Source organism: Myiozetetes cayanensis, unplaced genomic scaffold, assembly GCF_022539395.1.
Source record: "Myiozetetes cayanensis isolate MyiCay16 unplaced genomic scaffold, myiCay2020 scf47, whole genome shotgun sequence".
Lineage (NCBI taxonomy): Eukaryota > Metazoa > Chordata > Aves > Passeriformes > Tyrannidae > Myiozetetes > Myiozetetes cayanensis.
This window is the reverse complement of record NW_026087709.1, coordinates 477,031-504,989: the sequence shown is the minus strand read 5'-3', so window position 1 is coordinate 504,989 and position 27,959 is coordinate 477,031. Positions and strand designations below refer to the sequence as shown.

The window sequence follows — 27,959 nt, the reverse complement described above, 5'->3', positions numbered from 1 at the left end:
GTGAGGAGCCGGGCGAGCCGGGGGGGCTGAGCGGAGCCCCCCGTTGGGGAGGGGGTCGGGGGGGGTAATCCCCCCGCCGCGGTTTCCCCGGACCAGTCATGCGGGGCCGGATTAGCCCCGCTCGCCCGTCACGGCCCGGGGCCGCCGATCACCAGTTCAATTCAGGGACGGACAAAGCCCGGGACAGCGGAGGCGGCGGGGGGCTCGCACCGGGCACCCCCCACACCCCCTCCCCTGGTCCGGGAGGGGCCCGAGGCCGTCCCGGGGTCTGATCCAGGACGGCTCTGCCGCCTCCCCCCGCCCCGGTTCCCGGCCAGGCCGGGCCGTGTCCGCGCCCTCCGGCCGCCGCCCCGTCGGGGCTCCCGGGGCTGAGGTCAGCGGCCGCGGGGAGGCCCCGGGGCGCGGCCGAGAGGGCCCTGCCCGGGGTTGTGCCACCAGCGGCGGGGTCCAAACACGGCCTGCGCCTCCCTCGCTACATCCCGGGATTCTCCGGGACCTCCGGACCCCCCGAACCCCCTGGCCGGTGCCCCGAATCCCCGTTCCCCCCCATACCCTCTGCTGCAACCCGATGGGCGATGCTCGGGAACCCCCCCAGCCCCGGGGGGTCGGTGGAGCCGTTCCCTCAGCCGTCGGGGCGCTTGGTGCTGCCGGTACCCCCGGGGCGGCCGCCGGTACCGGGTCGGGGGCGGGGGCGCCCGTCTCGTCCCGTCTCACCAAGCAGGAGTGGACGGACGGACAAGGGGACACACGGACGTGGAGGGGGACCCGGGGGTCCCCCGCACCCACTGCCAGTCCCTGCCCTGCCCGTGAGCACCGGGACGGCCTCGTTACAGCCGGGACCGGGACCGGGACCGGGACCGTGCGGGCGGGCTCAACCTGGCCCGGGATTCCCGTACTTGGGGGGGAATATCCCTGGGACACCCGTGACGTTTTGGGGTCCCCGCCCCCCCGTGAAGCAGAGGGCACGCCCGGGTCGAACGGGGTTCTGCCCCGCCGGTGCTCACGGCGTGGGGGAACACCGGGACCCCCCCGCTCCCCACCACCCCATCCCGACCCCCGGTGCGGGTCCCCCAAAGTAGGGGCCTCACGACCGGGGGTGTGGGCGGGGAACGAATCTGGGACCCCCCTCACAGCCTCCCCGCACTGCTGCATCCGTTGCCATGGTAACGCCTCGCGGCTCTCGCGATTGCACCTCCTCCGTCCCCCGTTCCCCCGCCGCTCCCGCGCGCCCCGGTCCCGGTGCGGGGAGGGGGTTGTGCGGAAGCGGTGCGGGGCGGCGGGGGCACCGGGCGCTCTCGCGAGATCGGCGCGATCGGGGCCTCCGCTTCCGGCGGCGGGAGCAGTGCAGAGTCAGCGGCGGCGGGGGCGGCACCGGCACCGGCACCGGCACCGGCACCAGGTGCGGGGGCCCGCGCCGCACCGCGGAGGATGCGGGGCGCGGGCATCGCCGGGGTGGATGGGACACGCACACACACACACACGCACAGGGGGTCGGCACCGCACCGCCGCGGGGGCTGCAGCGCGTGCGGGGGTGCCCGGTGCGGCGGGGGGTGCGGAGCCCCGGGAGCGGAGGGGTGGGGAGCGGGGTCGCACCGGGGAGGGGGATGCGGTGCGGTGCGGCGGGCGGGGGCGGGGGCGATGCGGCGCGGGGGGCGGCGCAGTGCGGGGTGGGGGGCGGTGATTTGGGAGGATGGGGGGCGCGGTGAATTCGGGGGGTCCCGGAGGTGGGTGGGCGGCTGAACACTTGACTGGTGGGGAGACACGCTGAGGTGCGGGGAGGGCGATGGGGGCCTCCCTGGCCAGGCTGCGGTGATGGGGGGGTCATGCGGGGGCTGGAGGTGCCAAGGGGGAGTCGGGGCCAGGGGAGCTTTGCTCCCCCCGAGTAGGGCGCCATCTCTGCCTCAGTTTCCCCCAGTGCAGCACCCTGGGCAGTCCCCTTGAAGGGTTCACCCCCCCCTCCTTACAGCCCCCCCATATCGAGCTGCACACAGGGACACCCCCACGCAGTGTGTGACCCACTCCCCAGCCCCTTACTTGGGGTCCCCCAAGCCCTGTATCCCCCCAGGACATGGGGCTCCCCCATCCCCGCAGCCCCCCTGGAGCACGGGGGACCCCTACAGCTCCTTCCCCGCAGATTTCAGGGCCACCCCCAGCCTGCCCCGTGCCCCCGCAGGATCCGGCCTCGGAGCCAGCGCCGCCGTCACCATGGGCAACATCTTCGGGAACCTGCTGAAGAGCCTGATTGGGAAGAAGGAGATGCGGATCCTGATGGTGGGGCTGGACGCCGCCGGGAAGACCACCATCCTCTACAAGCTCAAACTGGGAGAGATCGTCACCACCATCCCCACCATCGGTGGGTGGGGTTACGGGGGCACCGAGCGCGGACCCCTCCCCATCAGGGCTCCTCTGAGGGGGCTCGTGGCTCCCCGTGCCTCAGTTTCCCTCTTCTGTCGCTCCCCGCAGGCTTCAACGTGGAGACGGTGGAGTACAAGAACATCAGCTTCACCGTGTGGGACGTGGGTGGGCAGGACAAGATCCGGCCCCTCTGGAGGCACTACTTCCAAAACACCCAGGGTAGGTGTCCTGGGGGACACGGGGCTGGGGGACACGGGGACGGGGGTGGCCGAGGGGACCCCGTCAGCGCCCGCTCCTGCCCCCCAGGGCTGATCTTCGTGGTGGACAGCAACGACCGGGAGCGGGTGAACGAGGCGCGGGAGGAGCTGATGCGGATGCTGGCGGAGGATGAGCTGCGGGACGCCGTCCTGCTCGTCTTCGCCAACAAGCAGGTGGGTCTGGGGGCAGGTGGCGGGGCTGAGATCGTCCCCAGGGCATCAGGGCTGTGCCAGGATAGGCTGTGCCTATCCCGGTGGTGTCAGGGCTGGTATCTGGCCCCCGCCGTGGCAGGACTGTGCCCGTGTCCCTGGCACCAAGTCTGGTGCCAAAGAGACCCCGTGGCAGGACTGTGTCCATCCCCGTGGCATCAGGAGTGGTGTTTAACCCTGATGCCCCTCCCTGTGCCCCCCCAGGACCTGCCCAACGCCATGAACGCGGCGGAGATCACGGACAAGCTGGGGCTGCACTCCCTGCGCCACCGTAACTGGTACATCCAGGCCACCTGTGCCACCAGCGGGGACGGGCTCTACGAGGGCCTCGACTGGCTCGCCAACCAGCTCAAGAACAAGAAGTGAGGGGGGCCGCCCTGTGCCCCCCTGGCCCCCCTTGGGGCCATGCCAGGGCCCCCCTGGCCGCCCCCTCCCCGCCCCGGCTGGGTTTTGCTTTCTTCTGGCACCGGTTGCTGTGGGGTTTTTCGCCTTTCTCGGGGTCCCCCTGGTTCCCCTCGGATCTCGTGTGTGCGTGCGTGGAATTAGAGCTCTATATAGCGCCCGGGGGGGGCGGGGGCAGAGCCCCAGGAGAGGAGTGGGGGATGGGGGCTGGGGGAGTCCCCTTGGTGTTGCCCTGACCGGGGGGGCCAGGGACACCCTGTCCCCATGCATGTCCCCACACCCCTTGCCTTCCTCTGGACCAAATGTGAGGGCAGTGGGGCCGTGGGGGGGATTTGGGACCATACACCCCCGTCCTCCCCTCCCAGCACCCCCTCCTGGCCCTGCGTGCCCCCCCCGGGGGTCCCACACGTCCCCGGCCCCCCCATGTCACTTCGAGGCAGGTCTCCTCCCCGCAGCGCGACTCTAATGGAGGGGGGGGGACATGAGGCTGCTGGGACCCCCACGGTCCCCCTGGCCGCGCCCCCCCCTCACCTGGCCGCCTGTCCCCACCCCCCATGCCAGCATAGTGATTGTATGTCCCTGCCCCTCACAGACAGACGGTGTCCCCCCTCCCGTGCTGTCCCCCCTCCCCCAGCACCGTATTTATACCCCGGTCTGTGCTTGGTGTGACGTGTCGCTGCGGCTCTGCCCCGTCCAGGGACGTGTGTTCTCGCCCCCCTCCCCACCCCCCACGCCTGAGACGGTGGGTGACCCCCTCCCAACCCCCTTGGATATTAAACATGTTTTATGTAGCACTGCCCCTCGTCTCTTCTTCCGCAGCCCCCCCGGCGTGGGGGTCCCGTGGAGGGGACGGTGATGGACAGCCCGGGCTGCCTTTAATTAGAAAGAGCTTAACAGGGGCGAGGGAGGGGGCTGGCAGGGGACGAGGGGAGCCCCCTTCCCAGGCTCATCTTTAGGGGAATATTGGATGAAATGGCAAATCCCATTAGTGCTAATCCCAGCTGGGGCGTGGGGACGGTGCCAGTGCCGGGACGGGTGCGAGTGGGGACTCAGCCCCCCCGTGTCACCCCCCAGCCCCGTGTCACACCCCCCCATAAGTCAAAGGGGGTTGAGTCACATTTAGACCCAGCTCTGCTGTCTCCATCCCTCTGTCCCCTCTGGGCTGGTGGCTGGGGGGCTGCTGTTGGCTGCGATGATGACACCGAGGGGTCAGACTGGGGGTGTCTGGGGATCCCGGTGGGTGGGAGCTGCAGAGATGACACCGGGGGGCTGCAGTGGGGGTGTCCGGGGCTCCCCGGTTGGGGGGGGAGCAGCAGAGCCAGCACCGGCGAGTTCCCACCGGCCGGACCGACGGCTTTGTGTGGCGGGGGCTGACCCGGCGCCCCTAATCCCATTAGTGCCCCGGGTCCCGCCGCCAGCCCGGCTTCCCCACCTCTCGGCAACCGGGGCTGGTATGTGGGTGCGCCGGTGGGGCCGGCGTGCCGATGCCGTCGTCCGGGAGCTGCACCGGGGCCACCACCGGCGTCAACGGGGCCACCGTCCGGGAGCTGTGCCGGGGCCAGTGCCACCACTGCCGGCAGCGGGGCCATCACCGCTGGCACGGGGCGAGGGATCCGTGCGCCGGTGTGAACCCCTCAAACCGGTGCTCCCGGTGTTCCCCGCGGGCTGGGGACCCCCAGGCACAGGGACGGCGATGTTTGGGGCAGAATCGGTCCACATCGAGCCCCCATTCGGGCTCGGGGCTCGGCTTCCCTTGCCCGGCACGGCCGGGGGCTGGAAGGGAAGCTGGTGTGCCAGGAGAAGGGATGCTGTGCACCGGTGGGGGGCCGGGGAGGGGTCCCGGGCCCCGGTGAGTGCCGGTTTCCCCGGGCGGTGCTGCCGCCTGCTGGCACCGGCGGCGACGGGACACCGGGAGCTGCACCGGGAGCCCCCCGGTCCCGAACCCCGCCCGGACCCCCACCCGGACCTTCACCATGATGCCCATCCGGACCTTCCACCCGGGACAGTCCCCGGGTAGAGGCGGACCCCGGTGCCCACTGGGCTGGGTGGCACCCGGTGGCACCGGCTGGCACCGGAGCGCACGCGTGGCACCGGGCACGGATGGGGCGGCCGATCCCGGGGATCCCCCTGTCCTCCGACCCCTCCGAGCCTCGGGGGCAGCCGCGGGTGCCCGTCCCGGGGCCGGTCCCGGGGCGGGGGGCGGTCCCGGAGGCGGGGTCCGGGGCGGGGAGGGCGGTCCCGGTGCCGGTCCCGGTTCCTCCGCCGCCAGCCCGGCCATGCCGTCCCTCGCCGCGCTCCTGCTCCTGGCGCTGCTGCTGCCGCCGCCGCCGCTCGCCCGCGCCGGCGAGAGCGAAACCGAAACCGGCGCCCGGGAGCTGCGGCTGGAGACCATCGTGAGCACGGGCGGAGGGGGAGAACCGGGAGGCACCGGGGACCCTCGCGGCCCCTTCGGGCGCGGAGCTGGGACCGGCGGGGCACCGGCGGGACACTGGCGGGTGGCGGAGGCACCGGAGGGGACGGAGGCACCGGGGGGACGGGGCACCGGCAGGGCGCACCGGAGAGCCCGGCCTGGGCACGGGGAGGGAGGGGACACAGCGTACCGGGAGGACCGGGCTGCGGGATGGGGGCGCGCAGGGGGGCACGGGGAGGACCGGGCTGCGGGGAGGAACACGGCGCACCGGGAGGACGGGGGATCCGGGGGGGGAGTCCGGTTCGCGGAGCGCTCGGGGGACACATGGGCACGGGGAGTGCGGGGACCCCGAGGCGGGGGGGCCCCGTCCCGGCTCCCAGTGACCCCCCGTTGCAGGTGGCCCCCCCCGAAGGCTGCACGGAGCTGTCGGCGCCGGGGGACACGGTGCACATCCACTACACGGTGCGGGCGGGCGGCGGGAGGAACACGTCAGCACTGCGCTCCCGCGGGCGGGGCGGGGGGCACCGGCACCGGGGGAGTCTCGGCCGGCACCGGGGCGGTACCGGGGGTGGTACCAGGATGGACACTGGGGTGGCAACGTGGTGGTACCGGAGTGAGTGTAGGGGTGGCACCGGAGTGGGCATGGGGACGGCATTAGGGTGGGCGTGGGGGCGACGCCAGGGTGGCACTGGAACTGGGATGGGGACAGCCCCAGGATGGGCTCTGGGTGGCACCTGGACTGGCACAGGGGTGGCACTGGGGCTGCCACGGGAGAACCCGAGTATGGGCATGGTTGGCACTGGGATCTGCCCAAGGATTGCCCTCACAATGGCCTTGACACTGCAAGTGGTGGGGATGTCCCCAGGATGGCAGGGGGGTGGCACAGTGGGGGACACCAGGATTGAGATCAGCCCAGGGGTGGCACAAGGCGGGCACTGGGATCAGCACCAGAGCAGGAGTGGGATGATACTAGGACCCACGTGGAGAAAGCACCAGGGCTGCATCCCCAGGGGGACCACGGCTGTGACCGTACCCGTGTGTCCCGCAGGGCACCCTGGAGGATGGGCGGATCATCGACTCCTCCCTGAGCCGGGACCCGCTCCAGGTGGAGCTGGGCAAGCGCCAAGTCATCCCCGGTGAGTGGGGGGCCAAGGGGGGGACGGGGGTGGGAGGTACCCAGGGTGCCGCCGGCCAGCCCTGCTCACCCCTCTCCCCGCTCTCCTGCAGGCCTGGAGCAGAGTCTGATGGACATGTGTGTGGGGTAAGTGGGGATGGGGGGCACGGGGGTGGGCAGTGTCCCCATGCTGTGTCCCCACCACGTGGCACCGACGGTGTTCCCGTGGCAGGGAGAAGCGCAGAGCCATCATCCCCCCTCACCTGGCCTACGGCAAGCGGGGCTCTCCCCCCACCATCCCAGGTGAGTGCAGCCCTCGGGGTCCCTGTGGTGTCCCCCCCAGGCCGCTGTGGCCCCCGCTCAGGCTGTGCCCCCCTGGCAGGTGACGCCGTGCTGCGGTTTGAGGTGGAGCTGGTGGGGCTGTCCCGGGCCAGTTACTGGCAGAAGGTGGTGAACGAGGTGGTGCCGCTGCTGTGCCTGGGGCTGGTGCCGGCCCTGCTGGGGCTCATCGGGTTCCACCTGTACCGCAAGGCCAGCAGCCCCAAGCTCTCCAAGAAAAAGCTGAAGGAGGAGAAGAGGAACAAAGCCAAAAAGAAATAAAACCTTCCCTTCGGCATCTGTGGCTGCTCTGACCAGGACGGTGGTGGGGATGGAGTAGTGGGAAGGGGCTGTTCACCCCTCGAGCACCCTGCCTGCTCCAGGGCCTTGGTGGGTCACGTCAGACCTGAGCAGAGGGTGACAGAGCTTCGCCCGCTCAGTGAATCCCAGAAATAAGACCCTGGAGCGCTTTTTTGGGCAGTTTTGCTCTTTTATGGCATCTCCAGGCAGTGACAGTCCCTGGTGTCCCCAGGCACCAGGCAGGTCCCTGGTTTGCCCATGGGTGTCTCAGCTGGAGCTGGCAGAGCTGGGGACAGGGTCTGGGGAGGGTGACCCCCCCCGGAGGCTCTCAGGGTGCACCATGTCGTGATGTCCCTGAGCGCGGCCCTGCCCCAGCTCGGGGCTCATTTCTGGGGACGTGGCTCTTGCTTGGTGGCGAGGAGGGGCTCGAGGTCTTTGAACACCTTCCGGCTGACAGTGACCCCCGCCAGGTACTGCTGGAGCAGCTCCCGCAGGTGCTGGTTCCTCTTGGCCAGGGCCGCCCGCGCCTGCTCCAGCACCTTCTCCTCCAGCTTGGCCTTGTTGAACCGCTGCCAGAAGCGCTCCAGCCCCACGTAGTCCTGCATGGCCTGGGGGGAGGCAGGGATCAGGGTTGGGGGGTCCTCAGGGCCGGATCCCGACCCTTGTTCCCTGTGGGCACACCCAGGACCCTCGGGCAGGGCCTCCTCACCTGTGCCAGGGGCTCCACGGGGGTCTCCTCCAGGACTCTGCGGGCTTCCCGCAGCTCCCCCTCAGTCAGCGAGGAGGGGTAGAAGGGCAGCACCTTCTCCTCCTCCGTCTCCAGCCTGCGGCACATCTCGGCCAGGCGCAGGAGGCGCTGGGCCTGGGGGTGGGACACAGGGAAGGGCAGGTGAGAGGGGACACTAGGACACCAGGGGGAACCCCCTTATCCCCTCGGCACCGCCGGGCTCACCTTCTCCACCACGCGCAGCAGCGCCTTGAGGGCGGCCCCGCTCTGGCAGCTGAGCGTGGTGAGGTCGGCGCGAGCCGCGGTCATCGCCCGGGTCACCTCCCGGCGCAGCTCCTGGAGCCGCTGCAGCGCCTCCTCCTTCCCCTCCCGCGCCCGCTGGATCTGCTCCTCGTTCTCCCGGGCGTGAGCCGCTATCTGGGCCCTGGTGGCCGCCACCGTGTCCTGGCGGAACAGGAGGGTTGGATGCTGGGGAAGATTCCCTCGTGGGAAGGCTGGTGGGGCACTGGAATGGGCTGGTCAGGGCACTGACCCCTGGGAGTGTTCAAATCACGGGTGGATGGGGCACTTGGGGACGTGGTTTAGTGGCGGCCTTGGCGGTGTTGGGTTGACGGTTGGACTCGGTGGTCTCAGAGGCTTTTCCAGCCTCAACAATTCCGTGCTTCCACGGGAAGCGAGCAGCGGGCAGAGGTGTCCCTGCTCCCACAGCCACCCAGCTCCCTGCCAGAACCTGGAGCTTCTGCAGCTTCTGTGACTGCGCCTCGATCTCCCGGGTGCTCCTCTCGCACTTCCTCAGCAGCTCCTTGAACTCGGCCATCTTGTGCTCCGTGGCCTCGTTGTAGCTCTGCCGGGCCCTCTGGATCTGCTTCCACAGCCCCTCCAGCCTCCCCACCAGCTGCAGGCGGCTGTACTGCTGCTCCTGCCAGCTCTGGGGACACACAGGGGATGACCCACCGCCCCCAGGCCTCCCTCTCCAGCCCTAAAGCCCCCTGGCCGCTCCCTCCCGCCCCTGCCTTGCTTTTGATGTCGTCCCGGGCGCTCTGGAAGTCCAGCGTGGCCTCGTGGTCGGTCCGGGCGTTGTCCTGCTCCGTGGCCCGTGCCATGTCCTCCAGACACCAGCTCTCCCACTCCTGCTGCTTCAGGATGATCCTCCTGCGGGGACACACGGGGGGCACAGGGGGAAACGCTGCCCAGCCCCACCACGGGGACACCACTGCTGCCCTAGCCCCCTCCTCCCCCCCGAAACTCCCGCACCTCTCAGCCTCAAACTCTGCCTTCAGGGCGCCCACCTGGGCAGCAAAGCCCTCCTCCAGGTAGCCCAGGCGGCAGCGCTGGAGCTGCAGCAGCTGGTCCGTCAGGCTCAGGTGGCTGCGCAGGGCTCGGTTCTGCTGCTCCTCCGCCTCCTCCAGCTCCCTGAGCAGCGCCTGTGGAGTTCAGGGAGGGGTCACAGGTGTCTCCCACAGCCCCTCCAGCACCACCGGCCCTGTGCCCACCTCGATGACGCCGTCCTTGCAGTCCAGGGCCCGCGAGAAGCTCTGGCTGAGGCTCTCGATGTCCGCCCGCAGCTCCCGGTCCTTGGCCTCCCGCAGCGCCGAGCGCCAGAGCGTCCGCAGCTTGTGGAGCCCCCCCGCGCTGAGCTGCTGCTCCCGGGACAGCTTCTCCTGCAGGGGGGGGCCGGGGAGGGGCTGCAGGGCCGGCCGGGGGGGCTGCCCACCCTGAGGGGGGGCTCTGGTATCCGGGGGGGTGATGGGGTTATTGGCTGGGGGAAGGTGCTTTAGGGGCTTGGGGAGGGGGACGTGGCAGGTCTGGGGATGGGGGTGAGTGGGGGGAAATGGGCTGAGGGGAGCTCTGAAGGGGAGATGGGAGAGGCAAAGGGTAATGGGGGCCTGGGGAGAGAGATGGGGTTGAGCTGGGGGAAAGGTGGGGGAGCCCTGGAGGATCCTGTAGGTTTGGGGTGGGGGGGTTGCAGCTTGGGGGGGTCGCTGCAGTGGGGTCCCGGACCTGCAGGAAGCGGCTGAGTAGCTCCCTCCTGGCCTTGGCCGCCTCCTCCTCGGCCAGCGCTTGGCTCTGCAGCAGCAGCAGCTCAGCCTCGGCCGCCCCGGGGGCGCCGGGACGGGCCCCCGCCATGGCTGGAGCTGGGACACGGTGGGAAGGGTGGGGGGACGCCCGGGGAAGGGGAGGCCCAGTGGTGGCCCCTCCAGGGCCTCCCTCCAGGGCCTCCCTCAGCCCTGTTTCCCTCTGCTCACCTCCATCTCCCCCTCCAGAGCCCCTCAGCCCCTATCGCCCTCTCCCCACCCCCATCTCCCCCTCCAGGACCCTCCATCTCCCCCCTTTTTTTAGGATCGTCCCCCCCGCCCGGTACCGGCCCCGCTCCCGCGTCCCACCGGTCTCCAAGCAACGGCCACTTCCGCTCCCGGCGCCCCAACTTCCGCCCCCGCGCGCGCCGTCGCCCCCTGGCGGACGGGAGCGGCTCCCGCCGGTGCCGCCTCTCCGCCATTGGCCGGCGCTCCGGGAGCCCCCGCGGTGATTGGCGGGCGGGCGCCGCCGTGGGCGGGGCCCGGCGGCGAGGGGGTATATGAGGTGTCTGCGGCGGCGGCGCGCAGGGCGGTGGGCGGGCGGCAGCGGTGGGGGAGTTTCGCGCGCGCGGTGCCGCCGCCATGCGGGAGCGGAGGCCGGTACCGGCCGCCCCGGCCCGCTGCAAGCTGGTGCTGGTGGGCGACGTGCAGTGCGGCAAAACGGCCATGCTGCAGGTGCTGGCCAAGGACTGCTACCCCGAGGTGAGCCGGGGCGGCCACCGGCGGCCGGCACCGCGCACCGGGCGGCGGGACCGGAGCGGGCGCTGACGGTGCCGGTGCCGTTGCAGACGTACGTGCCCACCGTGTTTGAGAACTACACGGCGTGTCTGGCCAACGAGGAGCAGCGGGTGGAGCTGAGCCTCTGGGACACCTCCGGTACCGGGGGAGGGGGGGACACGCGGTGCTTACACGGGGGGCTCCGGTACCGGGGGTGCAGCCCCGGCCCCGGTGGGGGTGATGGAGGTATTTGGTGGTCTGAGGGCTCCGGGGGTTGTAGGACTGGGGTTTTGGTGGGGCTGCAGTGGAGGTGTCCCTACAGCGGAGTGTATTGGGGTCCCGGGGGTGTTTTGGGGTCCCTGCAGTGGGGGGGGTTGGTGGCCGCAGTGGCGTCCTCGGGATGTTTTTTGGGGTCCCCGAGGTGTTTTGGAGTCCCTGAAGGGGGGGCCTAGTGGCCCCAGTGCTGTCCCTGCCGTGTTCTGGGGTCCCAGCAAGGGAGGGCTGGGTGGCCGCAGTGGGGACCCCTGGGGGGGCTTCAGGTCTGCGGTCGCATCCCTGAGTCCGGGGGGCACAGGGAGCCCCCGGGAACCGACCCCGTGGTGGGAGCACAGACGCAGACGGGAGGGGGTCACACGGGGCTCAACCCCTTCCCTGGGGGGGACCCCCACCCTGGCTGAGCCCCCCAGAGGGAGCTCAGGGTGTCCCCCGCGCCTGGGGGGGGATTCTGGGCGATTCCGGTGCTGCCCCTCCCGGGGTACCCTGAATGGCTGGGGGGTCCAGGAGGGGTCGAGGGGGGTCGGGGCAGCCCTGCCCGGTGCTGCAGTGTCCCCCCCGGCGGGGGGGTCCCCGCCGGTCCCCGGTTGCCATGGCGATGCGCTGGCGCAGCCTCTTTGCTATTCCGTGCACGGAGCGTCTGGGCTGCGAAACCCCCTCCGAGGCCTTTCGGGGGGCAAAGGGGAGCGGGGGCACCCCCCGCACCCCACGGGCACCCCCGCGCCGCGTCCCCCGCAGTTCCCGGTGCGATGCCGGTGGCTCCGTGTCCCCGGGGACCCCGCGGGGGTGGCACCCCCACCACCCCCCTCCTGGCTGCCCCCATCCCCCCAGACACCCCTCGGTGCTGGCGGGACTCCCCGAAACGGGCGGGGGGCTGTTACATAAACACCGCGGGCTCCATTTGCCGCTGCCTCGCTAAGGCGCGGTGCGTTTGACGGGCTGCGGGGACGGGGGTGGCGCTCCTGGGGGGGCTCCGGAGCTGTGCCCCCCACCCCAGGCAGGAGGGGGGCCGTGTGTACTCTGGGGGGGTCTCTAGAGATGAGCCCCCCACCCCAGGCGGGAAGGGGCTCTGTGTGTGTGTCTTGGGGGTCTGTTTTGGGGGTTTTTTTTGGGGGGGAGGGGCTCTAGAGCTGTGAGCCCCCTCCCAGCCAGGAGGGGGATTTGTTCCTTTGGGGGGGCTCTGGAGCTCTGAGCCCCCACCCCGGGGCAGGAACGAGGCCGTGTCCCTTTGCCAGCACCCCCTGCCCGGGTCCCTGGGTCCCTCCAGGGGGTCGAGAGTGACCCCCCATGCCCCCCAGGCTCCCCCTACTATGACAACGTGAGGCCCCTGTGCTACAGCGACTCGGACGCTGTCCTGCTCTGCTTCGACATCAGCCGCCCCGAGACCCTCGACAGCGCCGCCAAGAAGGTGGGACAGGGTCCCTGTGGGGCCTGGGGGGCTCAGGGATGTGGGGACACCGAGCCAGGGTGTCCCTGGGGGGCTTGGGGAACTCAGGGATGTGGAGGCATTGACCCAAGGGGCTCCCTGAGGGCTTTGGGATGGGCAGGGACACTGGCCTAGAGAGTCCCTCTGGGGTTTGGGGGGCTCAGGGATGCAGGGTTAATGACCCTGGGGGGGCTTGGGGTGCACAAGACTCTGGGGAACACCAACCCAGGGAGATCCTTGTGGGGTTTGGGGTGCACTGACCTGGGGGTGGAGGGTTTTGGGGTCCCCCGTCCCTGACAGTGGCTCCCACCCCGCAGTGGAAGACAGAAATCCTGGATTATTGCCCCAACACGCGGGTGCTGCTCATCGGCTGCAAGACGGACCTGAGGACGGACCTGAGCACCCTCCTGGAGCTCTCGCACCAGAAACAGGCCCCTATCTCCTACGAGCAGGTCCGGGGGGAGCCCAGGGGGGCCGGGAGGGGTGGGCTGGGGCGGTGCCGGTGGTCTGACCGGGGCTGGGCCGCAGGGCTGTGCCATGGCCAGGCAGTTGGGAGCCGAGGGCTACCTGGAGTGCTCGGCCTTCACCTCGGAGAAGAGCGTCCACAGCATCTTCCGGACCGTGTCCGGCCTCTGCCTCAGCAGAGCCCCCCAGCAGCCCCCCCAGAGCCCCCCCCGCAGCCTCTCCAAGAGACTCCTGCACCTGCCCAGCCGCTCCGAGCTCATCTCCAACACCTTCAAGAAGGAAAAGGCAAAAAGCTGCTCTGTCATGTGAAGGGGGGGACAGGGACGACCCTCCCCAACTTCCAGCCCCCTCCCGAGTCCCCAGGGTGGGATGGGGGGGCTGGACAGGGCCCTGGACCCACCCCCCACCCGAGGAGGAGGGGGTGCTGCTGCCCCCCCATCACACCATTGCCCTGCCAGCCCCCGGCCTGGGGGGCTGTCCCCATGGGGAGGGGGGTCTGGGGGGTGCTCAGCACCTGGTCCCCAACCTGGGGGGATCCCTGTGGGGTTTGGGGTGCACAGGACCCTGGGGACACTGACCCAGGGGGGGTCCCTGTGGGGTTTGGGGTGCACAGGCACATGGGGACACAGTCCTGGGACATCCCTGTGGGATTTGGGGGGCACATCATGGGGCTCATCCATGGACTCATCCTGTTTCCCCCCACCCCTCATCCACTGCTTGGCCCTGGGGGGACCCCAGCGGGTTGGGGGGCAATGGGGGGGGCTATTTTATGGACTGTCTGGGGTGGGGGGGTGTCTCTGTTCCATGTCAGTGTTCTTAAAAAGCTTATTTATTATCAGAAATATAAGATCCACCTACGTGCAGCCCTGCCTGTGGCCTGGAGTTCTTTTGGGGGGTGCTTCGTTTTGGGGAGGTGTTTTTGGGGGTCACTGGGGATGGGGACACTGAGGTGGGGCAGTGAGGGATCCCTGGGTACCCCAAAGTGGCCCCTGCCAGACTCTGCCTGGGCATTCCAGGTTAGGAATGGGGATTTCCCCCATCCTGCAGGGATGCTGATCATGGGGGTCCTTGTGGGGTTTTGGGGTATTCAGGGACATTGGGACACCAACCTGGGGGGTCCCTGGGGTCTTGGGGGTCCCAGGGATGCGGGATTACTGTCCTGGAGCCATCTCAGGGGATTTGGGGTACATAGGGTCACCGACCGGAGAGGAGGGGGGGGGCCCTGTAGGGTTTTGGGGTACACAGTGACACTGACCCTATGGGGGTGGTCCCCCCAGGGTTTGGGGGGGGGGCTCATTTGGTATTCAGGGACCGCAGATACACCGAGCCAGGGGTTTCGGGGCAGTTTGGGGGCTGCAGGGCCCTGGGGACGCTGACCCCGGGGGACTCGTTCCCGAAGGCGGGGGTGGCGGAAGGATCGCGGGGCTCGGCGGCGGTGCTTCGACACGCGGAGGCCGCCGGGAGTTGTGGTTCGCCTCCCGCGCAGAGGCTGCCGGGAGTTGTAGTCCCCGCGCCGTCCCGGCGTGCCCCGCGGCCCCGGCGGACATGGCGGCGGCGGTGGCGGAGCGGCGGCGCTGAGCCCGGGCTGGCACGGTGAGCGGGGACCGGGCACGGCCGGGAGGGGACCGGGCACCACCCCGAGGGACCCCCGCGGCACCCGGGGGCTGCAGGACCCGCTACCGCCACACCAGGCTGAGCCCCGGTACCGGGCACCGCGGGCGGGGCCTGGAGCGCCGGGTGCCCCCCATCCCTCTGGGGGCTTCTCCCCCGGTGTCCCCCCCGCTGACCCCTCCCCGCAGATGGCCGGAGAACTGACGGACAAGAAGGACCGGGACGCGTCCCCGGTGAAGGAGGAAAGGAAACGCTCCCGCTCCCCAGACCGCGAACGGGACCGGGACCGGGAGCGCGACCGGGACCGCAAGGGCTCCCCGGCCAAGGACAGGAAGCGACACCGATCCCGGGACCGGCGACGGAGCCGCTCCGCTCCCGGTCCCGCTCCAAGTCCACGGAGAGGTGAGGGGGGCTCGCTGCTCCCTGGGGTTTTAGGGAGGAGCTTTGACGACCCCAGCGGGGTGAGGGGAGGGCAGGACCGCGCTGTGACCCCTCCCCATCTCTCAGGGATCGGCGGCACAAGGAGCGGGACCGTGACCGGGGCAAGAAGGAGCGGGACCGGGACAAGGATGGGCACCGGCGGGACAAGGACAGGAAGAGATCCAGGTGGGTTTTTGGGGGGGTCTCTGCTCTCCCCTAAGTCCTCCAGAGATGGGGATCCCTTGGGGATGTGTCTGGTGCCTGATTCTGTGCTGTTTTCCCGGGAAGTTTGTCCCCGGGCAGGGGGAAGGACTCCAAGTCCCGGAAGGACCGGGATGCACGGAAGGCAGAGGAGGAGGAGGAGAATGCCCTGAAGAAGGAGAAGGTGAGGAAGGGGCTCGGCTGGGAATGGCTCCAGGCGGATCCAGGTCCCTGGGGGTGGTGCTGACATCCAGCTCCATTTCCAGGCACAGCCCCTGTCCTTGGAGGAGCTGCTGGCGAAGAAAAAAGCAGAAGAGGAGGCAGAAGCCAAGGTGGGAGCGGGAAGAGGAGCCTCCTCCTTATGCTGGGGGAAAGTGGAGAGGTCGGGAAGGACCCCCAGCAGCTCGGGGGTCGCAGCCAGGCCCGATATGACCCTTACTGTCCCTCCCCAGCCCAAGTTCCTGTCCAAGGCGGAGCGGGAGGCCGAGGCCCTGCGGCGGCGGCAGCAGGAGGTGGAGGAGCGGCAGCGGCTGCTGGAGGAGGAGAGGAAGAAGAGGAAACAGTTCCAGGAGATGGGGAGGAAGATGCTGGGTAAGGGGTCACCCCCTGGAGCTCTCTTCCCCCCCCAGCTCTCGGGGCTCTGTGCCGGCTCTGAGCCCCTTCCCCTGCTCCCCAGAAGACCCCCAGGAGCGCGAGCGCCGGGAGCGCCGGGAGCGCATGGAGCGGGAGACCAACGGCACCGAGGACGAGGAGGGCAGGCAGAAGATCCGGGAGGAGAAGGACAAGAGCAAGGAGCTCCACGCCATCAAGGTGGGGGCTGTGGGCCGGGCTGGGGGGCCGGGGGGGTGTGTCTGGGAGGGTCCCGCTGACCCTGGGGTCCCGCAGGAGCGGTACCTGGGCGGGGTGAAGAAGCGCCGGCGCACGCGGCACCTCAACGACCGCAAGTTCGTGTTCGAGTGGGACGCGTCCGAGGACACCTCCATCGACTACAACCCCCTGTGAGTGCGGAGGGGGAGTTCCCCGGGGCTGGGGGTGCCCCTGAGGGGGGTGCAGGGCAGCCCCTGATGCTCCCGCCCTGCTCCAGGTACAAGGAGAGGCACCAGGTGCAGCTGCTGGGCCGCGGCTTCATCGCGGGCATCGACCTGAAGCAGCAGAAGAGGGAGCAGTCGCGGTTCTACGGGGACCTGATGGAGAAGAGGAGGACCCTGGAGGAGAAGGAGCAGGAGGAGTGAGGATTTTGTGTGGGGGGGAGCTGGGAGGGTGCTGAGGGGTGTGAAGGGTCCTGAATGGCTCAGCTTGGCTGGAGTGGGGAGCTGCGGGCAGCGCTGGGACGCGCCAGGTCCTGTGGGAGGGGGTGGGAGGATTCCAGGGGCACAGGGTGAGCCCCATCCCGGTTCCTCGTCCCCCTTCCCATCTCCCCATCCCTTCCTGCCGCTGGCCAGGGCCCGGCTGCGGAAGCTGAGGAAGAAGGAGGCCAAGCAGCGCTGGGACGACCGCCACTGGTCCCAGAAGAAGCTGGACGAGATGACGGACAGGGACTGGCGCATCTTCCGCGAGGATTACAGCATCACCACCAAGGGGGGCAAGATCCCCAACCCCATCCGCTCCTGGAAGGACTCCTCCCTGCCCCCCCACATCCTGGAGGTCATCGACAAGTGCGGATACAAGGTGGGCATGGGGAGGGGGCGCCCCTGGAGGGGGCTGGGAGTGGGGAAAAGGGGTCGTCAGGGATGTGGGGAGGGGGAGGAGGGAGAGTTCTGCTCCCAACCTGCCGTCCCCTGGCAGGAGCCGACCCCGATCCAGCGCCAGGCCATCCCCATCGGGCTGCAGAACCGGGACATCATCGGCGTGGCCGAGACCGGCAGCGGCAAGACGGCGGCATTCCTGATCCCACTGCTCGTGTGGATCACCACCCTGCCCAAAATCGACCGGTGAGGGCACGGGGCAGGGGGATACTGCCCATGGGAGGGGGAGACAGGGTAGGGTGATGGTGACAGTGCAGATGGGTGGGACAGGGTGACAGGATGACAGTATGGAAGGGTTAGAGTGACAGGGTAACGCTGGAGGGGATGGGGGATGAGATGGGGTGATGGTGTGACGCTGTGAAGGGGATGGGGTGGAATGGAAGAGTGACTGACTGTGCAGGGAACAGGACAGGCTCACGTGGTGTCACCGTGGGTGACACATCTGTCCTGTGTCCCCCCACACTGCAGCATCGAGGAGTCGGACCAGGGGCCCTACGCCATCATCCTGGCCCCCACCCGCGAGCTGGCCCAGCAGATCGAGGAGGAGACCATCAAATTCGGGAAGCCCCTGGGCATCCGCACGGTGGCCGTGATCGGCGGCATCTCCCGCGAGGACCAGGGCTTCCGCCTGCGCATGGGCTGCGAGGTGGGCTGGGGGAGGCGCTGGGGGGCTCAGGGGGGGCTGCTCGGCCCCGGGGCCGCCCCCACTGACCCCTCCCCGGCCCCCCAGATCGTGATCGCCACGCCGGGCCGGCTCATCGACGTGCTGGAGAACCGGTACCTGGTGCTGAGCCGCTGCACCTACGTGGTGCTGGACGAGGCCGACCGCATGATCGACATGGGCTTCGAGCCCGACGTGCAGAAGATCCTGGAGCACATGCCCGTCACCAACCAGAAACCCGACACCGACGAGGCCGAGGACCCCGAGAAGATGTTGGCCAACTTCGAGTCGGGCAAGCACAAGTACAGACAGGTGGGCACGGGCAGGGGGCCTGGGGGGGGTTCGTGGGGTGGGGAGGGGAAATTCTGAGGTTGGGGGAAGGGGTTCCTGCCCCATGGGAGGATGTTTTTGCCTTGAGGGGTGATGGTTTTGCCCCACAGGGAATGTTTGTGCCCCGGGGAGAGACATTCTTGTCCCCTGCAGGATATTACTGTTTCACGGGGCCATTCTTGCAGGGGGGAGGTTCTGGCTCTATGGGAGGGACGTCCCTGCCCCGTGGGTGACATCCCTGCCCCGTTCCCCCACAGACTGTGATGTTCACGGCCACGATGCCGCCGGCAGTGGAGCGCCTGGCCCGCAGTTACCTCCGGCGCCCAGCCGTGGTTTACATCGGCTCTGCCGGCAAACCCCATGAGAGGGTGGAGCAGAAGGTCTTCCTCATGTCCGAGTCGGAGAAGAGGTGGGCAGGACGGGCTTTTTGGGGTGGTCTGAGGGGGTTGAGGGTGAGGGGGGCACCCTGTGGGGCGCTGCAGCTTCTCCTTACCCAACTCTCCCCCCTGCTCCTCCTCTTCCTGTGCAGGAAGAAGCTGTTGGCCATCCTGGAACAGGGCTTCGACCCACCCATCATCATCTTCGTCAACCAGAAGAAGGGCTGCGACGTGCTGGCCAAGTCCCTGGAGAAGATGGGGGTGAGTCTGGGCTGGGGGGGGGGTCATCCCGAGCTCCATCCCCCCCATTCCTGCGTGGGGACCCCCCGATGTGCCCTCACTGACCCCCCCCTCTCGCCCCCCAGTACAACGCCTGCACCCTGCACGGCGGGAAGGGCCAGGAGCAGCGGGAGTTCGCCCTCTCCAACCTCAAGGCCGGGGCCAAGGACATCCTGGTGGCCACGGACGTGGCCGGACGTGGCATCGACATCCACGACGTCTCCATGGTGGTCAACTACGACATGGCCAAGAACATCGAGGGTGAGGGCGGGGGTGCTGAGGGGGGGGTTGGGAGGCACCCAGGGGGCTGCAGGGGGTGCCCAGCCCTGGTGCTGCCTGTGCCAGGCAGCTGTGGGGGCTTTCCAGCCCCAGTGCTGCCCATGCCCTGTGTTCCTTGCGCTGGGGGGGCTGTGGGGGAGTGCCTGTCCTTGCTACTGGTGCTGCAAGGGATGCCCAGCACACCCGGCCCCTCGCTGACCCCCTGCCCCCTCTCCCAGATTACATCCACCGCATCGGGCGGACGGGCCGAGCGGGGAAGAGCGGCGTGGCCATCACCTTCCTCACCAAGGAGGACTCCACCGTGTTCTACGACCTCAAACAGGCCATCCTGGAGAGCCCCGTGTCCTCCTGCCCCCCCGAGCTGGCCAACCACCCCGATGCTCCAGCACAAGCCGGGCACCATCCTCACCAAGAAGCGGCGGGAGGAGACCATCTTCGCGTGAGGCCCCGCTGTGCCCCCTCTGTCACCTCTCTGGGGACGACAGAACCAGCAGGGCTGCCAGGACTGTTGTGGCCGTTCTTTTCCCAGCTCCCTGTTCAGCCAGGACTGTCCCCACGCAGAGACTGGGGCTGGGATTGTCCCAAAGTACCCGCCCTGTTCCCCCAGTCCCCCTCCCCACCTTCCCCACGGAGCGGAGGAGCTGCTGGAGGCTGTTTGGGGGCCGGTTCCTCCCTGCTGCCAGGGCGCGGCTGGTTTTTGGGCTGTCCTGGGAACTGTCTGCACCTCATGCTTTGGGTTTTTTGGGAGTTTTTTGTAGCTCAAGCTCCAGGCTGCAGGAATAAACCGGCAGCGGCGCTACCGGCGTCGGCTCATCGTCCTCTCCCTTCCCTGGGTGCCACCTCCCACGGGGACAGGAGCCAGCAGTGCCCAAAAGAGCGTTTTTTGGGTGCTCAGCACCCACCACCACCGTCCCTTTCCACTCCCCAGACTAGGTGTGTGTCCCCCCCCCTCACAGACACAGACACCGGCGCCTCCAAGCACTCGTGTGTTTCTGAAACCAATTACAGGGAAATCAGTGCTTTCTACAAAAGAAATCGTAACAAATCTGTGGCCCCCACCCCTGCCCCCCCCTCCCCACCAGCGCTGGCCCCCGGGGGGGGGCTCAGCCCACACCAGACCCCCCGGCCGAGGGCGGTGGGCGCCGCTATTTACAGGACTGTGCGGTGACGTGCGGTGAGGGCAGCGTGGGCAGGGGCAGGGTGGGGTCAGGGCGGTGGGTGCAGGCGTGGAGCAGCCCCCCCACCCCGTGCAGCCCCTCTCTGTCCCCCCCCCAATCCCGGGGAGGGGCGGTTTGGCTGCAGTGGTCGGGGCAGGGGGGGGTTGGTGCAGAGCGAAGCGAGTGGTGCGGCCCCCTCCTCCCGGGGGTCCCATGCAGGGGTGGGGAGGGGGCAGGCAAGGCCCCGGTGGGGGTGAGTGGGCACCTTCCCCTTCTTCCTCGGGTCTGTGTGGGGTGGGGGACGCTGCTAAAACTGCCCCCTGTGCCCCTTACCTACCCTTTTTTGAGGGGGGGGCACCCACAGTCCATGGCAGCTGCCCTGCGGGGAATGAGCCAGCCCGCGATGTGGGGCCCAGGGGGGGACACTGAGGCAGGGGCAGAAGGCATGTGGCTGTCCCCAGGTTTCCCAAAACTTTTCGGGGGAGGGGTCCCAGGGCATCCTGGCCGCCGGGCCCCCCCCTGCCCTGTGCTTATGGCTGAAGACGTGCCCGGGGGGGGCCCGGGCGCGAGGAAGCTGCCGGTGCCGAGGAGATCCCCGAGAGGGAGATTGTCTGAGCGCCCCCAGCGCGGGGCTGGGGCGAGGGGGGCATCACCCGGGCTCTGGTGGGTGGGGGGCCGGTTCCCAGCCGTGCCCCCCCCCCCTCTCTCCCCACCCCTAATAGCTGTCCTTGGCCCAGGGCCGGCTGCGCTGCCAGTTCCTGTCGTGGTTGCGCTCGCCCGGGCGCTCGGGCGTGCCGGGGCCGCTGCCGTGGTGCCGGTGGGGCTGGTACAGGTCTGGGTAGGGGTCCCCGTACTCCTCCTCCTCCTCCAGGTGCCGGGAGCTGCGCTGGGACGTGGCCCCCCAGTGCTGGGGCGAGGTGTCCCCGGCCTCGTCCGACGGCATCAGGCTGTCGTGCTCCAGCGGCGAGTGCTCCCCCCGCTCCCCCAGCAGCTGCTGGCTCTGCGGGCACCGAGGGGCTGCAGAGGGGGGCACGGGGGGGGGGAACGTGTCCCCCCCTTGCCCTGACACCCCTGTGCTGGGTCCCCGGGGGAGCAGGGAGGGGGCTGTGTGTGTCCCCCCAGTCCATGTGGCAGCCGTGAGGGGAGGGGGCCGTGGGGGTACCTGCAGGCCCGGCAGGCCGGTGGGCGAGGGGACGGCGTGGGGGGCGTGCGGGGGGTGGTGCGTGGCCCGCCAATAAACCTCCAGGTACTCGGCCAGGTGCTCGCAGGCGTCCTCCAGCTGGTTCTCATCCAGGATCACATCGAAGAGCTCCTGGGGGGGAGGAGGTAAAAGGGGTCACGAGGTGCTTTAGGAGCCCCCACGGGCATCCCCAGGGACAGGCCAGCTCACCGGGGGACACTGCACCAGCTTGTCAGCTGCCATCATCTGCACGTTGAGGTGCTTCACCTGCGACTTCCCCCGCGACTTGATGAGACGCTGCAGGACCTGGGGAGGGGAGGGGGGGTTGGCAGCACCACAGGGGGCAGCCAGAACCCCCCCAGAGCCACGGTCAGCCCTCACCTTGGGCGAGGACACCTTGACGTAGACAATGATGGGCGCCAGGGAGGTCTTGGCCAGCTGGGCCGGGTGGTTGATGGTGTCGGCGTCCAGCACCACCAGCTGCAGGGACTTGGCCAGCTCGAAGATCCGCTCGATCTCGCTTTGCACCTCGGCTGGGGGGAGCACGGGGGGGCTGTGTCAGGCTGGGCTGGCCTCTGGCAGGGGGTCTCTGCACCCTGGGGCGAGCCCGGCCCCTCACCGATGCTGGAGCGGGTGGTGGAGCGCTCCAGGATCGCCTGCTTGCCCAGGTTGTTGAGGATGGAGCGCTTGGCCAGGGACAGGTCGGCCGTGATGTGGGTGATGGAGATCCTGGGGGGGCACAGGGACATGGTGGGCACCTGGGGACCCTCGGGCCACGCACAGAGGAGGGTTCTGGGTGTGTGAGGGCAGGGAGGGTCTCACCTGCCATCGAATCTGTGCTTGAGGAAGTCGAAGAGGGCTTTCTGCATCATGTCGGTGACCTGCCACGGGGCCACCAGCCCGGTGAGCCGGCACAGATGGCACCGGCAGGGAGGTGGCAGCCGCCCGGCACCCTGCCAGCCGCCCTCGGCCCTGCCATCTGCCCGCTGCCAGCACGGGACAGCCAGGGAGGGGACGAGGGGCACAAACCACCACCCCCAGGGCACAGCGAGGCCCCCTCTCAACCCCACAGCCCCCCATACCTCGTATCCTTTCAGCGAGGGCCCCACCAGCACCACAGGCCGCATGGAGGGGACCACATCGTAGGGTGGGATGTGCTGCGTCTACGGGGGGACACAGGAAGGGGTCAGTGCCCTGGGCTCCCACCCCCAACCAGGAAGGGGTCAATGAGCCTATTTCAGAGAGCCCTGGAGCCCCCTGACCACACAGCTGGAGCAGAGGGGTGTCTCTGCCCCCACCCCACCCCTGGCCCTGCCTGCAGCCCCTTCCCCATCTCCCCCTGCCTGGGACACGGCCCTGTGCCCAGGACTCACCTGCTTCTGCTTCTGCTTGGCTTGGGGAGAGGAGAGAAGAGACAGAGGTTGGTGACAGTAGAGTGAGGCCCCCCCTGGATCCCCCCTGGGTCCCCCTGGGCCAGGAGCTGCCCTTACCTAAGGAGGGGGGAGGCGATCGCCGGCTCCCGCTGTCGCCGAGGCCCGAGGCGTTGCCAGCTCTCCTGAGGGAGAGGGAGGTGAGCAAGTGCTGGGGGGCCCAGGAGGGATCTGGCAGGGGTGGGGTCCCATCCCTACCTGGCTTTCTGCTCCTGTTTGAGCCTCATGGCTTCCAGGCGCTGGGGGCTGGGGATGAAGGCGATGTCCCCCCCCTCCTTCACTAGGCGCCCGATCCACCAGTCATTGCTGTATTTCTGGGGGAGGACAGGGCAGGGGTGAGACTGGTGGTAGGGGGGGAGGAATCCCTGGCCCTGTTCCCCCCACCCTCAGCACCCAACCTCACCTCCTTGATGTGCAGGAAATCTTTGGCTTCGAAGTTGATGGCGGCTCCCTGCACCGGGCACTCCTCGTCCAGCGCCCCGCAGTAGCTGACATTGGTGCGCACGGCGAAGGCGACTGGCTTGTGCTGGGGGGTTTGGGGGCAAATCAGCACCCCCCGGGCACTGCCAGCCCCCCACAAGCCGTGCCCTGGGTGTCCCCCCCCCATGCCTACCTTGGCCCTCTCGAGCTGCTGCTGGGCCTGGCTCTCCACCTCGCGCCGGGCACCCTCACGGTCCTCTTCCAGGGACACGTCGGAGTCCAGGGACGGGCGGCTGGTGTAGGAGTCCGCCGAGCCCTGGGGACACGGGGCTGAGTGCCGGGGGGCTGCGGGGGGCACCCCAAAAAGAGGGGCCTCGCCCTGAGGTGGTGCCAGCCTGGGGAGGGCACCCTGCTGACCCCCAGCCCCCTTCCAGCTTTTGGGGGTCCATGGAGGCATCGAGCTGGGCACGTTGGGTGGCATCGCCCAGCACGGCTGCCCTGGGGTGCAACCCCCTTATGCCCGGGGGGGGGGCCACGGGGAAGAGCCCCTGCAGCCCCGGGGAGGGCCGGGCTGGGGACAGGGGGCCCTGTCACGGTGAGGATGTGAGTCTTGATGGTGCTCCCCCTCCCACCCTGGGGTGCTCAGTGCAGCCCCCCCCGGCTCCCCCCCCTGCCGCGCTGGTATTTACCCACTGCCCGCTGCGCCCGGAACAGGCGCAGAAGCTCCGGTGAAATATTTATAGGTCCCTGGATGTAGCTGAGCTCCCCCAACCCCGACCCCCCGAGGCCCACGGGCCCTGCCGGGCTGAGCTCAGCACCACTGGCTCAGCACCGCCCTCCACCCCCTCCCCGCGCAGGGAAACAGGGCCTCCCACCCTGCACATCCCACCCTGCTCACATCGAGAGAATGGGGGGCCTGCACCCCCCACACCCCACCGCAGGCAATATGGTTTCCCAGCATGGCCCCCAATATGGCCTCTCCAGCACGGCCCCCAGCATCGTCACCGCCTCCCACCCTCCCCTGAGCATCCCCCGCCCCAGCATCCCCACTGGGGCACGCCAGCCTCCCCAGTATGGATCCGCAGCATCCCAGTGCGGGCCCCCATTACAGCGTCTCCAGCGACCCCCAAAGCACGACCCCCATCCCAGCATCCCCAGTGCGACCCCCCGGTACAGCGTCTCCAGCGCCACCCGCACACCACGATTCCCCCCCATGCAGCCCCCCAGGCCCGGAGCATCAGCCCTCGCGGGATACCCGGTCATGGGGGGTGGGATCCGCCCCAGTCCCGAACCCGGTCCCGAACCCGGTCCCGGTCGCACCTCCCGGGATCGAGGGAAAAGCGGCGGCGAAGAACAAAGGGCCCGGGGGGGCGGCACAGCCCTCCCCCCCCGCCGCACCGGGCATGAACCCCCGCAGCGAGCACGGCCAACACCCCCCGCACCGGGCACAGCCCCCGCGCGCCATCACCGTCCCCCGGGGCGCAGCTCCCCACCTCCCACCGCGGCCCCCGGGCACGGCCGCCCAGCCCCGGTACCGGGGCCGGTACCGGGGCCGGTACCTCGTTGAGCAGGAAGGTAGCGCTGGAGTCAGAAAACGACATAGACGGGGCGAGCCGAGCCGAGCCGCCCGCGCCCCCGCCCCGCTCCACCGGCACCGGCTCCGGTTCCGGCTGCGGCTCGGGCTCCGGCTGGCCCTGCCCGCTCCACCGCCCCTCCCCGCCCCTCCCCGCCCCTGCCTCCCACCGCCCCCGGGGCGCACGGAGCCGCCCCCGCCGCTCAGCCCCGGGTGGGGGTGTCGGGAGTCCCGGTTCCCTCTTCCCGGTGATGGCGGGGGCTCCAGTGCCCCCGGTGCAGCTCCCCCGGGGCTGCACTGGCAGCCGGGGTCCCGAGCGGTCCCGGTGCAGTGCACCGGGACGGGGCACGGGGCAGCTCTCGGTAGCGGTGTGTGTGTGGGGGTAGTTTGCCAAGAGGGAAAAGCTCCCGCTGAGGGGGCGTCCTGGGGTTTGTGCCGGGCGGGGGTCCCGGGGGCGAGGCAGGGGGTCCCGGGGGTACCTCCATGCTCCGGTGCGGCGGCCCCGGTCCTGCCCCGAGCCGGTAGCAGCCCCGTCTGCAGGGCGAGCCCTGCGGCGGGGCCGGAGCCGCTCCCGCCCCCGCCGCGCCTCCCACCCCCGCCTCCGAGGAGGGGGGCAGCGACGGGCCCCGGGGGACCGGACCGGCCCGCCCCGTTACCGCGCAGCGGGACGGACACCGGTGGGACAGGCCCGGGACCGCTCGGGGTCGGCCCGGGGGCCGCGGGGCAGCGCTCGGCGGGGCGGGGGCTCCGGGCAGCGCCGTGACCGGCCCCGAGCACCTGCACCGGGCACGGGGCACTGGGCACCGGCCCCGGTACCGGACACGCGGTGGGGCCCGGCCGGGCCCTCTCCGAGGTGCTGAAGGGGCCGCGCCGGGTGCTGGGCCGGGTCGTGGGGTCCCTGAAGGTACCCGGGAGTACCGGGGTACCGGAGGAGCAGGTGCTACTCTGGGACGGAACCGGGATGCTCGGGCCGCTCTGCAGCCCCCGGGGCCGCCCCTACCGGAACCCCCCGCCCTCCGCGGAACCGCTCCGGTACCCGCTCCCCCGCCGGCGGCCGGGGAGGGGGCGCAGCTCGCGCCGGGGGGAACCAGAGCACCGGCTGGGGGGCGGCGGGGGGTCCGTACCCCCTCGGGCAGCGCGCTGAGGACGCCCCGGTGCCCGTTGATGGACCGGGCGGGGCGGCCCCGCGGCTCCCCCCGCCCCGGTTCGTTCCCCGTCCGCTGCCTCAGTTTCCCGGGGCCGCCCCCCGCGCCGCAGTGCCGGTGCCCGCCGCCGGCCCGGCCCTGACGCAGCACTCGCTATTTTTAGCCGCGGGGAGCGGCTGTTGCGATGCCACCGGCGCCCGGTGCCGGCGCCCAGACCCGTCCCGGGGGAGCGGAGGGGCGGGGGCGGCCCTCCGGTTCCTCCCGGTGCAGGGGTTGGGGTGGGAGATGCTCGGCCGCTCCCCACACCCGGTCCGTGCCTTAATGCGGAGCCGCAACAGCGGCGGGCCCGGGGCTGGCGGGGCTGCCCCGCCCCGATGCCGGTGCCGGTGTCGGTGCCGGATCCGGCCCGCTCACCTGCCTGCGGAGGATGCTGGAGGTGGTGTCGGACGAGGTGCTGCCGTCCGAGCGCTTGAAGCGGCTCTTGCGCTTCGGGAGCCTCCGGGGGCTCTGCGGGGAGAGCGGCCGGTGAGCACCGGGCGGCACCGGGCGGTTACCGGGCGGCGTGGCTCCGCCACGGTGCTGCCACCGGCGGCCCCCAGCGCTGCGGGAAGAACCGAACCGGGCCGCACCGGGCCCGCGACGGCCGGGAGGGCTCCGGTCCGCTCACCTGGAAGGAGCCGGGAGCATCAGGCTGCGCCGGGGCGGACATCCCCGGCGGCACCCACCGGAGCCCCCGGGATGCCGGCGGGGCCGCCCCGCACCGGACCGCGGCGCTCCGCGGGGAAGGGCCGCGCCGCCGCCGCCGCCACTGCCGCGCTCCGCATCACACGGGGCCGCCGGGGCGTCCCGGCCGTCCCCGCCCCCGCCTGCCCCGCCCCCGCGCCCATCCCCGCGGCGGCCGGTCCGCGCCCCCGCAGCTGGGCAGCCACCGGAGGGCACCGGGAACGGACCCTCCCCGCAACCCGCAGTGCTGCGGGGACCGCCCGGGCGGTGCCGGCGAAGAGGAGCCCCCCCGGGGCCGCGGCGGCCGTGCCCACGCGTGTGCGGGGATGCGGGAGCCCCACCACCCGCATCCCACCGTGCTCTCCCGCCCGGGGTTTTTTACCCCCCCCGGGGGTATATACCACCCAGAGGGAGCACCTGCCCCCCTAGATCTCCGCGTGGGGCAGGCGGAGCCGTGGGGAGAAGCAGCCCACCCACCCCACGCCCCGTGTCCCCGCCATGCCCACGGGGGCGGCCGGTTCCGGTGCTGCAGCATCACCGGACCGGAGCGACGGGCCGGGGGGGCCGCGGGAAAGGGGGTACCGGGAACCCCACGGAGCCCCAGCGTGGGCCCCCGCCCCCGCGCGTCGGGACTTCCGCGTGGGGCCGCAGGGACACGGCCCCGCCGGCGGCTGCTAATTAATGATTAATCAGCGCTCCCGGGGCCCGGCGCCGGAGCGGGGGCTGCGGGGCCCGGCGACGCCGCTGCGGGGGTGGGAAGGGGGGGCACGGAGGGGTCCGGGAACGGGGGAATGGGGGTGCTAAGGCCTGACCCACGCCCACTCGTGGGGTACGGGCCTGGGGGGCTGGCGAGGACCACAGTGAGGTGATGCCCTGTGCGAACTGGGCACGGGGTGCGTGGAAATGGGGGTGCGTCTGCAAGGGGCACGTGTGTGTGAGGGGGTCTGCGAGTGTGTAAGGGGGGCTGTGTGCAAGGGGGTGTCTGAAGGGGTGTATCGGGACTGTAAGGGGGTGTGTGTACAGGTGTGTGTGCAAGGTGCCTTTGTGTGTGTGTGTGTGTGTGTGTGCAAGGGGGGTGTGCATGAATCCCTGAGCGCAGGTGTGCCCAGGTGTGCGTGCACGGGGAATCCGGGCGTGTTTGTGTGCACACACACACACACAGAGGAGTGCACGTGTGAGTGTGCAACGGGACTGCACGCGTGTGCAAGGGGTGTGAAGGTGCAGGGGGGTGTGGGGGTGTGTGTGCAACGGGTGTCTGTGTGTGCAAGGGGGGGATGCAAAACATGCGTGTGCATCTGTGTGTGCGTGCAAGGCGGTGCGTGCCTGTGCACAGGGGGGTGTGTGCATGCCGGGGGCGCGGGGTGTGTGTGTGTACACAC

At 70.4% G+C, this 27,959-nt stretch overlaps 6 protein-coding genes across 11 annotated transcripts; 4 read left to right on the top strand and 2 right to left on the bottom strand.

Annotated features, from left to right (window-relative positions):
- The first annotated feature begins 1,278 nt into the window (after positions 1 to 1,278).
- Positions 1,279 to 3,973, top strand: ARF3 (ADP ribosylation factor 3). 3 transcript variants are annotated; one of them, XM_050331044.1, is made up of 4 exons: positions 1,279 to 1,399; positions 2,135 to 2,353; positions 2,464 to 2,786; positions 3,027 to 3,973. In XM_050331044.1, the coding sequence occupies exons 2-4, from the start codon at positions 2,206 to 2,208 to the stop codon at positions 3,186 to 3,188; spliced, it is 633 nt and encodes a 210-aa protein (XP_050187001.1). In that variant the 5' UTR covers positions 1,279 to 1,399; positions 2,135 to 2,205; the 3' UTR covers positions 3,189 to 3,973. The 3 variants fall into 3 exon arrangements, with proteins under 3 accessions (XP_050187001.1, XP_050187002.1, XP_050187003.1); XM_050331045.1 differs by having other exon boundaries at positions 1,280 to 1,399; positions 2,174 to 2,353; XM_050331046.1 differs by lacking the exon at positions 1,279 to 1,399 and having other exon boundaries at positions 2,136 to 2,353; positions 2,464 to 2,574; positions 2,662 to 2,786.
- A 1,506-nt stretch (positions 3,974 to 5,479) lies between these two features.
- FKBP11 (FKBP prolyl isomerase 11) lies at positions 5,480 to 7,364 on the top strand. The gene is made up of 6 exons (XM_050330998.1): positions 5,480 to 5,617; positions 6,031 to 6,096; positions 6,683 to 6,770; positions 6,862 to 6,895; positions 6,981 to 7,051; positions 7,131 to 7,364. The coding sequence occupies exons 1-6, from the start codon at positions 5,501 to 5,503 to the stop codon at positions 7,346 to 7,348; spliced, it is 594 nt and encodes a 197-aa protein (XP_050186955.1). The 5' UTR covers positions 5,480 to 5,500; the 3' UTR covers positions 7,349 to 7,364.
- Positions 7,365 to 7,547: 183 nt separating this feature from the next.
- On the bottom strand, positions 7,548 to 10,499 carry CCDC65 (coiled-coil domain containing 65). Of its 2 annotated transcripts, XM_050330999.1 has the most exons (9): positions 10,456 to 10,499; positions 10,095 to 10,228; positions 9,587 to 9,754; positions 9,348 to 9,517; positions 9,107 to 9,245; positions 8,824 to 9,021; positions 8,319 to 8,537; positions 8,076 to 8,228; positions 7,548 to 7,974 (listed from the first exon to the last, which is right to left on the bottom strand). In XM_050330999.1, exons 2-9 carry the CDS (start codon positions 10,218 to 10,220, stop codon positions 7,750 to 7,752), a joined length of 1,398 nt encoding a protein of 465 aa, XP_050186956.1. In that variant the 5' UTR covers positions 10,221 to 10,228; positions 10,456 to 10,499; the 3' UTR covers positions 7,548 to 7,749. The 2 variants fall into 2 exon arrangements, with proteins under 2 accessions (XP_050186956.1, XP_050186957.1); XM_050331000.1 differs by lacking the exon at positions 10,456 to 10,499 and having other exon boundaries at positions 10,095 to 10,282.
- A 207-nt stretch (positions 10,500 to 10,706) lies between these two features.
- On the top strand, positions 10,707 to 13,845 carry RND1 (Rho family GTPase 1). The gene is made up of 5 exons (XM_050330996.1): positions 10,707 to 10,870; positions 10,957 to 11,044; positions 12,457 to 12,566; positions 12,902 to 13,036; positions 13,113 to 13,845. Exons 1-5 carry the CDS (start codon positions 10,751 to 10,753, stop codon positions 13,356 to 13,358), a joined length of 699 nt encoding a protein of 232 aa, XP_050186953.1. The 5' UTR covers positions 10,707 to 10,750; the 3' UTR covers positions 13,359 to 13,845.
- Positions 13,846 to 14,564: 719 nt separating this feature from the next.
- On the top strand, positions 14,565 to 19,533 carry DDX23 (DEAD-box helicase 23). Its single transcript, XM_050330991.1, is given in 19 exon segments — positions 14,565 to 14,642; positions 14,849 to 15,026; positions 15,029 to 15,062; positions 15,168 to 15,266; positions 15,369 to 15,465; positions 15,548 to 15,613; positions 15,734 to 15,872; positions 15,958 to 16,091; positions 16,167 to 16,279; positions 16,366 to 16,509; positions 16,724 to 16,949; positions 17,067 to 17,212; positions 17,495 to 17,672; positions 17,757 to 17,999; positions 18,275 to 18,426; positions 18,547 to 18,655; positions 18,760 to 18,934; positions 19,171 to 19,334; positions 19,336 to 19,533. Coding segments are annotated over 18 exon segments (2,457 nt in total). The 5' UTR covers positions 14,565 to 14,642; the 3' UTR covers positions 19,396 to 19,533.
- Positions 19,534 to 19,925: 392 nt separating this feature from the next.
- Positions 19,926 to 26,677, bottom strand: CACNB3 (calcium voltage-gated channel auxiliary subunit beta 3). Of its 3 annotated transcripts, XM_050330993.1 has the most exons (14): positions 26,525 to 26,677; positions 26,272 to 26,364; positions 23,333 to 23,455; positions 23,123 to 23,245; positions 22,918 to 23,033; positions 22,780 to 22,844; positions 22,663 to 22,682; positions 22,372 to 22,452; positions 22,112 to 22,170; positions 21,909 to 22,018; positions 21,671 to 21,822; positions 21,500 to 21,595; positions 21,272 to 21,421; positions 19,926 to 21,109 (listed from the first exon to the last, which is right to left on the bottom strand). In XM_050330993.1, the coding sequence occupies exons 1-14, from the start codon at positions 26,564 to 26,566 to the stop codon at positions 20,825 to 20,827; spliced, it is 1,515 nt and encodes a 504-aa protein (XP_050186950.1). In that variant the 5' UTR covers positions 26,567 to 26,677; the 3' UTR covers positions 19,926 to 20,824. The 3 variants fall into 3 exon arrangements, with proteins under 3 accessions (XP_050186950.1, XP_050186952.1, XP_050186951.1); XM_050330995.1 differs by lacking the exons at positions 26,272 to 26,364; positions 26,525 to 26,677 and adding an exon at positions 25,192 to 25,212; XM_050330994.1 differs by lacking the exons at positions 26,272 to 26,364; positions 26,525 to 26,677 and adding an exon at positions 24,699 to 24,832.
- Between the last annotated feature and the right edge of the window lie 1,282 nt (positions 26,678 to 27,959).